The sequence below is a fragment of the Oncorhynchus nerka genome, unplaced genomic scaffold (genome assembly GCF_034236695.1).
Source record: "Oncorhynchus nerka isolate Pitt River unplaced genomic scaffold, Oner_Uvic_2.0 unplaced_scaffold_4632, whole genome shotgun sequence".
NCBI lineage: Eukaryota > Metazoa > Chordata > Actinopteri > Salmoniformes > Salmonidae > Oncorhynchus > Oncorhynchus nerka.
This window is the reverse complement of record NW_027036670.1, coordinates 5,752-15,255: the sequence shown is the minus strand read 5'-3', so window position 1 is coordinate 15,255 and position 9,504 is coordinate 5,752. Positions and strand designations below refer to the sequence as shown.

At 46.6% G+C, this 9,504-nt stretch overlaps 1 protein-coding gene across 1 annotated transcript; it reads right to left on the bottom strand.

Moving 5' to 3' along the window:
* Window positions 1-1,226: 1,226 nt before the first annotated feature.
* On the bottom strand, window positions 1,227-2,284 carry LOC115121243 (DNA-binding protein SATB2-like; the record flags this gene model as incomplete). The annotated part of the gene is made up of 2 exons (XM_065014201.1): window positions 1,926-2,284; window positions 1,227-1,807 (listed from the first exon to the last, which is right to left on the bottom strand). Coding segments are annotated over exons 1-2 (615 nt in total), but the record flags the coding sequence as incomplete, so codon positions are not given.
* Between the last annotated feature and the right edge of the window lie 7,220 nt (window positions 2,285-9,504).

The window sequence follows — 9,504 nt, the reverse complement described above, 5'->3', positions numbered from 1 at the left end:
TGACTGAGTGAACGAATCTTAGAGCAGATGGTGCTAACAAACTGCATTTACATTTACATTTAAGTCATTTAGCAGACGCTCTTATCCAGAGCGACTTACAAATTGGTGCATTCACCTTATGACATCCAGTGGAACAGTAGTGCATCTAAATCTTTTAAGGGGGGTTACTTCATCCTATCCTAGGTATTCCTTAAAGAGGTGGGGTTTCAGGTGTCTCCGGAAGGTGGTGATTGACTCCGCTGTCCTGGCGTCGTGAGGGAGTTTGTTCCACCATTGGGGGGCCAGAGCAGCGAACAGTTTTGACTGGGCTGAGCGGGAACTGTACTTCCTCAGTGGTAGGGAGGCGAGCAGGTGTTGTAACAGGCTACTGCAGCCATCCTACCTGAGTATTTTGCCCAGTGGCGTGTGTTGTTGAGTTTTGGCCACATGAGAAAACAATTTGCTGTTGTTTTTTGTCTTCCAGAAAAGTTATACTAGGCTATTATATTGGTTTATGTAATGTAGAATACTGTGATCATTATGTGATCTGGCAGACATTGATTCTGCTTTGATCTAACTTTATTAAACAACACCAGAACCATTGGCCTGTGTAGCCTGTTATTGGAGTAGCCTGAACTCGGAGTAGCCTGAACTCGGAGTAGCCTGTACTCGGAGTAGCCTGTTCTCTAAGTAGCCTGTTCTCTGAGTAGCCTGTTCTCTGAGTAGCCTGTTCTCTGAGTAGCCTGTTCACTGAGCAGCCTGTTCTCGGAGTAGCCTGTTCTCTGAGTAGCCTGTTCACTGAGCAGCCTGTTCTCGGAGTAGCCTGTTCACTGAGCAGCCTGTTCTCGGAGTAGCCTGTTCTCTGAGTAGCCTGTTCTCTGAGTAGCCTGTTCTCTGAGTAGCCTGTTCACTGAGCAGCCTGTTCTCGGAGTAGCCTGTTCTCGGAGTAGCCTGTTCTCAGAGTAGCCTGTTCTCAGAGTAGCCAGTTCTCTGAGTAGCCTGTTCACTGAGCTGCCTGTTCTCGGAGTAGCCTGTTCTCGGAGTAGCCTGTTCTCTGTGTGTAAAGTACTATAAACATGTGCAGAAGCTTTGGGGGCTCCGGATCTTTTAGTGCTGTGGACCAAAGAACCTGAAAAATCAGACCCGCATTGATGTATTGATGTCAATGGGAGATTAAGTGAAAATTCAACTTAAGTGGAGGTTTCAGTGCTTAGAAATGGAAGTGGAAGGGAAGGTAGATGTCTCACCTGTGTGCGGTTGAAGGCCACCCTGGCGAACACAGCCTGAGAGACGCTGGCCCTCTTCAGCTCCTCTCTGACCTGATGGTAGATGTCCGGACAGACCTCCACGGCCGACGGATTCATCCCAGGATCGGTGAGGCCTCCTGGGGCTTTGCAGGAGCGTGGGATGGGTGGGTGGTTGAGGAACTGTTGGTGCTGCTGCTGGTGGAGGGCCTGCGGACCGTGCTGGTGGGCTAGCAGGCGGCTAACAGCTAGCTGCTGGTTGATGAGGTGGGCCATGGCCAGTTGTTGCCTGACCATCTGAGGGCTGAGCTGAGGGGAGAGGAGACCGCCCGGGCCCAGTAAGGGTTGGAGGGAGGCCGGAGGACCGGGAGGGGGCGCCTGGCCTCTGGGCGGTGGGCTGTGATGGTGCTGGGCATGAGGTGAGTGCTGCTGAGACAGGTGGGGGAGGGCCTGTTGCTGGCTGGGGGTTTGGGGGTCCCCTAGTCCAACCTTGAGGGGTAAGCCTCCAAGCTGGGTTGGTGGGGTCAGGTGAGAGGGGGGGCGCTGTCCCAGGCCACATACGTCTGACATGCTGTCCCTCTCCACTGCAGATTCAAACAGACATGGTGGTGAGAGGAGGTCTGAAGAGATCTCAGTACCATCTATATACTGTTCAGATACTATATATATATATTCAGGTAATGGGCGTTCTTTCCAACTCGCCTTTAATATCAGGTTTATCCCGTCCTGACCACATCTTCTCCAGGTATTCACCTGTAGTGAAGTCACATGCTATATATCAGACTGGTTAACAATACACGTATACAGTACAGCACAGTAGGTAGGTTACACAGCATTCAACTACATTTTATCCATGTATTTATCCATCCATCCAGCCATGCAATTGACATCAACAGAAGGTCCTGAGACTGACAAGTAGATCCTCCAATCAGATTCTGAGGTGACTACGCTAATCCAATGGGAACGTCCCATTCCCCGTTTTACAACATCTGGAGGGCTGCAGTGTGTTTGTCTTTTGGGGCCGCAGAGCAGAACAGAACAGAACTAATACTATGGGCTGTAGGGAACCTGATCCCCCTCCTCCCTCACCCCTCCCCTGTCAGACCACAGGCACCATTTATCTCCTCTCCCACTTCTCCCTGTGTTTGTGGTCTGGTGTCAACTTTGATCTGCCTCCATGTTGGAATGACAGTGTGTGTGTGTGTGTGTGTGTGTGTGTGTGTGTGTGTGTGTGTGTGTGTGTGTGTGTGTGTGTGTGTGTGTGTGTGTGTGTGTGTGTGTGTGTGTGTGTGTGTGTGTGTGTGTGTGTGTGTGTGTGACGTTTCCCTGAGTGTGTGTGTAAGGGGATCTCCCAGTGTGGAGTGGCAAGCGGCTGCTTCTGATTAGAGGCTGACAGTGTTTGGTTTTCTCTGCTATATTAAGGGTCACATTAAAATATTATGTAAACCATGTATCATGCTGGGGTCTCTATAGAGCTGTCTCTAATACCATGTATCATGGTGGGGTCTCTAGTCTCTACAGAGCTGTCTCTAATACCATGTATCATGCTGGGGTCTCTATAGAGCTGTCTCTAATACCATGTATCATGGTGGGGTCTCTAGTCTCTATAGAGCTGTCTCTAATACCATGTATCATGGTGTTGTCGCTAGTCTCTATAGAGCTGTCTCTAATACCATGCATCATGGTGGGGTCTCTAGTCTCTATAGAGCTGTCTCTAATACCATGTATCATGGTGGGGTCTCTAGTCTCTATAGAGCTGTCTCTAATACCATGGATCATGGTGGGGTCTCTAGTCTCTATAGAGCTGTCTCTTATACCATGCATCATGGTGGGGTCTCTATAGAGCTGTCTCTAATACCATGTATCATGCTGGGGTCTCTATAGAGCTGTCTCTAATACCATGCATCATGGTAGGGTCTCTATAGAGCTGTCTCTAATACCATGTATCATGCTGGGGTCTCTATAGAGCTGCCTCTAATACCATGCATCATGGTAGGGTCTCTCTATAGAGCTGTCTCTAATACCATGTATCATGCTGGGGTCTCTATAGATCTGTCTCTAATACCATGTATCATGGTGGGGTCTCTATAGAGCTGTCTCTAATACCATGTATCATGCTGGGGTCTCTATAGAGCTGTCTCTAATACCATGTATCATGCTGGGGTCTCTATAGAGCTGTCTCTAATACCATGCATCATGCTGGGGTTTCTATAGAGCTGTCTCTAATACCATGTATCATGGTGGGGTCTCTATAGAGCTGTCTCTAATACCATGTATCATGGTGGGGTCTCTAGTCTCTATAGAGCTGTCTCTAATACCATGGATCATGGTGGGTCTCTAGTCTCTATAGAGCTGTCTCTAATACCATGCATCATGGTGGGGTCTCTAGTCTCTATAGAGCTGTCTCTAATACCATGCATCATGGTGGTGTCTCTAGTCTCTATAGAGCTGTCTCTAATACCATGCATCATGGTGGGGTATCTAGTCTCTATAGAGCTGTCTCTAATACCATGCATCATGGTGGGGTCTCTAGTCTCTATAGAGCTGTCTCTAATACCATGCATCATGGTGGGGTCTCTAGTCTCTATAGAGCTGTCTCTAATACCATGCATCATGGTGGGGTCTCTAGTCTCTATAGAGCTGTCTCTAATACCATGCATCATGGTGGGGTCTTTAGTCTCTATAGAGCTGTCTCTAATACCATGCATCATGGTGGGGTCTCTATAGAGCTGTCTCTAATACCATGTATCATGCTGGGGTCTCTATAGAGCTGTCTCTAAAACCATGCATCATGGTGGTTTCTATAGAGTTGTCTCTAATACCATGCATCATGGTGGTGTCTCTAGTCTCTATAGAGCTGCCCTAATACCATGCATCATGGTGGGGTATCTAGTCTCTATAGAGCTGTCTCTAATACCAGTAATCATGGTGGGGTCTCTAGTCTCTATAGAGGCTGTCTCTAATACCATGCATCATGGTGGGTCTCTATAGAGCTGTCTCTAATACCATGCATCATGGTGGGGTTCTAGTCTCTATAGAGCTGTCTCTAATACCATGCATCATGGTGGGGTCTCTAGTCTCTATAGAGCTACTCAATACCATGTATCATGCCGGGCCCTAGTCTCTATAGAGCTGTTTCAATACCATGTATCATGGTGGGGTCTCTAGTCTCTATAGAGCTGTCTCTGGAATACACAAGGAGTGTGGGGTCCTAAGAGAGTTGTCTCCTACACTGCAATATGGTGGGCCCTCTAGTCTCTATAGAGCTGTCTCTAATACCATGCGTCATGGTGGGGTCTCTATAGAGCTGTCTCTAATATCGTGCATCATGGTGGTGTCTCTATAGAGCTGTCTCTAATACCATGCATCATGCTGGGGTCTCTATAGAGCTGTCTCTAATACCATGGATCATGGTGGGGTCTCTAGTCTCTATAGAGTTGTTCCCAATACCATGGATCATGGTGGGGTCTCTAGTCTCTAGAGCTGTCTCTAATACCATGCATCATGTGGTGGGGTCTCTATAGAGCTGAACTCTAATACCATGGATCATGGTGGGGTATCTAGTCTCTATAGAGTTGCCCTAATACCATGGATCATGGTGGGGTCTCTAGTCTCTATAGAGCTGTCTCTAATACCATGGATCATGGTGGGGTTCTAGTCTCTATAGAGAGCTGTCTCTAATACCATGCATCATGGTGGTGTCTCTATAGAGTTGCCCCTAATACCATGTATCATGGTGGGGTTCTAGTCTCTATAGAGCTGTCTCTAATACCATGCATCATGGTGGAAGTCTCTAGTCTCTATAGAGCTGTCTCTAATACCATGGATCATGGTGGGGGTCTCTAGTCTCTATAGAGTTGTCTCTAAAAACCATGCATCATGGTGGGGTCTCTAGTCTCTATAGAGTTGTCTCTAATACCATATCATGGTGGGGTCTCTAGTCTCTATAGAGTTGTCTCTAAAACCATGCATCATATGTGTCTCATAGAGTTGTTCTAATACCATGGATCATGGTGGGGTTCCTAGTCTCATAGAGCTGTCTCTAATACCATGGATCATGGTGGGGTTCTAGTCTCTATAGAGCTGTCTCTACTGTACCATGCATCATGGTGGGGGTTCCCAGTCTCTATAGAGCGTCCCTAATACCATGCATCATGGTGGTGTCTCTAGTCTCTATAGATTCTGTCTCTATACCATGTATCTGGTGGGGTCTCTATAGGTTCCTAGTCTCTATATACCATGTATCATGGTGGGGTCTCTAGTCTCTATAGCTGCCCTAATACCATGCATCATGGTGGGGTCTCTAGTTCTCTATAGAGCTGTCTCTAATACCATGCATCATGGTGGGGTCTCTCTAGTCTCTATAGAGCTGTCTCTAATACCATGCATCATGGTGGGGGTCTCTAGTCTCTATAGAGCTGTCTCTAATACCATGGATCATGGTGGTCTCTCAGTCTCTATAGAGCTGTCTCTAATACTCATGGATCATGGTGGGGTCTCTAGTCCCTATAGAGCTGTCTTCCCTATACCATGCATCATGGTGGGGTCTCTATAGACCTGTCCTAATACCATGGATCATGGTGGGGTATCTAGTCTCTATAGAGCTGTCTCTAATACCATGGATCATGGTGGGGTCTCTAGTCTCTATAGAGTTGTCTCTAATACCATGGATCCTATGGTGGGGTCTCTAGTCTCTATAGAGCTGTCTCTAATACCATGCATCATGGTGGTGTCTCTATAGACTCTGTCTCTATACCATGTATCATGGTGGGGTCTCTAGTCTCTATAGAGCTGTTCTAATACCATGCATCATGGTGGGGTCTCTAGTCCTATAGAGCTGTCTCTAATACCATGGATCATGGTGGGGTTCTAGTCTCTATAGAGCTGTCTCTAAAACCATGCATCATGGTGGGGTCTCTAGTCTCTATAGAGCTGTCTCTAATACCATGCATCATGGTGGGGTTCTAGTCTCTATAGAGTTGTCTCTAAAACCATGCATCATGGTGGTGTCTCTATAGAGCTGTCTCTAATACCATGGATCATGGTGGGGTCTCTAGTCTCTATAGAGCTGTCTCTAATACCATGGATCATGGTGGGGTCTCTAGTCTCTATAGAGCTGTCTCTAATACCATGCATCATGGTGGGGTCTCTAGTCTCTATAGAGCTGTCTCTAATACCATGCATCATGGTGGTGTTCTAGTCTCTATAGAGCTGTTCTAATACCATGTATCATGGTGGGGTCTCTATAGAGCTGTCTCTAATACCATGTATCATGGTGGGGTCTCTAGTCTCTATAGAGCTGTCTCTAATACCATGCATCATGGTGGGTCTCTAGTCTCTATAGAGCTGTCTCTAATACCATGCATCATGGTGGGGGTCTCTAGTCTCTATAGAGCTGTCTCTAATACCATGCATCATGGTGGTGTCCTAGTCTCTATAGAGCTGTCTCTAATACCATGCATCATGGTGGGGTATCTAGTCTCTATAGAGCTGTCTCTAATACCATGCATCATGGTGGGGTCTCTAGTCTCTATAGAGCTGTCTCTATATACCATGCATCATGGTGGGGTTCTATAGAGCTGTCTCTAATACCATGCATCATGGTGGAGTCTCTAGTCTCTATAGAGCTGTCTCTATATACCATGCATCATGGTGGGGTCTCTAGTCTCTATAGAGCTGTCTCTAATACCATGCATCATGGTGGGGTCTTTAGTCTCTATAGAGCTGTCTCTAATACCATATCATGGTGGGGTCTCTATAGAGCTGTCTCTAATACCATGTATCATGCTGGGGTCTCTATAGAGCTGTCTCTAAACCATGCATCATGGTGAGGTCTCTACAGAGATGTCTCTAATACCATGCATCATGGTGAGGTCTCTAGTCTCTATAGAGCTGTCTCTAATACCATGTATCATGGTGGGGTCTCTAGTCTCTATAGAGCTGTCTCTGGTACCATGCATCATGGTGGGTCTCTAGTCTCTATAGAGCTGTCTCTAATACCATGCATCATGGTGAGGTATCTAGTCTCTATAGAGCTGTCTCTAATACCATGGATCATGGTGGGTCTCTATAGAGCTGTCTCTAATACCATGCATCATGGTGGGGTCTCTAGTCTCTATAGAGCTGTCTCTAATACCATGTATCATGCTGGGTCTCTAGTCTCTATAGAGCTGTTTCTAATACCATGTATCATGGTGGGGGTTCTAGTCTCTATAGAGCTGTCTCTAATACTCATGCATGATGGTGGGGTCTCTATAGAGCTGTCTCTAATACCATGTATCATGGTGGGGTCTCTAGTCTCTATAGAGCTGTCTCTAATACCATGCGTCATGGTGGGGTCTCTATAGAGCTGTCTCTAATATCATGCATCATGGTGGTGTCTCTATAGAGCTTATTCTAATACCATGCATCATGCTGGGGTCTCTAGAGCTGCCTCTAATACCATGGATCATGGTGGGGTCTCTAGTCTCTATAGAGCTGTCTCTAATACCATGCATCATGCTGGGGTCTCTAGTCTCTACAGAGCAGTCTCTAATACCATGCATCATGCTGGGGTCTCTATAGAGCTGTCTCTAGTCTACCATGGATCATGGTGGGGTCTCTAGTCTCTAATAGAGCTGTCTCTAATACCATGGATCATGGTGGGGTCTCTAGTCTCTATAGAGCTGTCTCTAATACCATGCATCATGGTGGGGTCTCTAGTCTCTATAGAGCTGTCTCTAATACCATGGATCATGAAAGTCTCTATAAGAGCTGTCTCTAGTACCATGGATCATGGTGGGTCTCTAGTCTCTATAGAGCTGTCTCTAATACCATGATCATGGTGGGGTAGTCTCTATATAGAGCTGTCTCTAATACCATGGATCATGGTGGGGTATCTAGTCTCTATAGAGCTGTCTCTAATACCATGGATCATGGTGGGGTCTCTAGTCTCTATAGAGCTGTCTCTAATACCATGGATCATGGTGGGGCTCTAGTCTCTATAGAGCTGTCTCAGTACCATGGATCATGGTGGGGTCTCTATAGAGCTGTCTCTAATACCATGGATCATGGTGGGGTCTCTAGTCTCTATAGAGCTGTCTCTATACCATGCATCATGGTGGGGTCTCTAGTCTCTATAGAGCTGTCTCTAGCCTACATCATGGATCATGGTGATTGGGTGGGGTCTCTAGTCTCTATAGAGTTGTCTCTAATACCATGCATCATGGTGGGGTCTCTAGTCTCTATAGAGCTGTCTCTAATACCATGGATCATGGTGGGGTTCTAGTCTCTATAGAGCTGTCTCTAGTACCATGCATCATGGTGGTGTCTCTATAGAGCTGTCTCTAATACCATGGATCATGGTGGGGTCTCTAGTCTCTATAGAGCTGTCTCTAATACCATGCATCATGGTGGGGGTCTCTAGTCTCTATAGAGCTGTCTCTAATACTCATGCATCATGGTGGGGTCTCTAGTCTCTATAGAGCTGTCTCTAATACCATGCATCATGGTGGGGTCTCTAGTCTCTATAGAGCTGTCTCTAATACCACATCATGGTGGGGTCTCTAGTCTCTATAGAGCTGTCTCTAAAACCATGCATGGGGTCTCTAGTCTCTATAGAGCTGTCTCTAGTTACCATGATCATGGTGGGGTCTCTAGTCTCTATAGAGCTGTCTCTAATACCATGATCATGGTGGGGTCTCTAGTCTCTATAGAGCTGTCTCTAATACCATGCATCATGGTGGGGTCTCTATAGAGCTGTCTCTAATACCATGCATCATGGTGGGGTCTCTAGTCTCTATAGAGCTGTCTCTAATACCATGCATCATGGTGGGGGTCTCTATAGAGCTGTCTCTAAAACCATGCATCATGGTGGGTCTCTAGTCTCTATAGAGCTGTCTCTAATACCATGCATCATGGTGGGGGTCTCTAGTCTCTATAGAGCTGTCTCTAAACCATAGATCATGGTGGTCTCTAGTCTCTATAGAGCTGTCTCTAATACCATGCATCATGGTGGGGTCTCTAGTCTCTATAGAGCTGTCTCTAATACCATGCATCATGGTGGGGTCTCTAGTCTCTATAGAGCTGTCTCTAATACCATGCATCATGGTGGGTCTCTATAGAGCTGTCTCTAATACCATGGATCATGGTGGGGTCTCTAGTCTCTATAGAGCTGTCTCTATACCATGCATCATGGTGGGTCTCTAGTCTCTATAGAGCTGTCTCTAATACCATGCATCATGGTGGGGTCTCTAGTCTCTATAGAGCTGTCTCTAATACCATGCATCATGGTGGTCTCTAG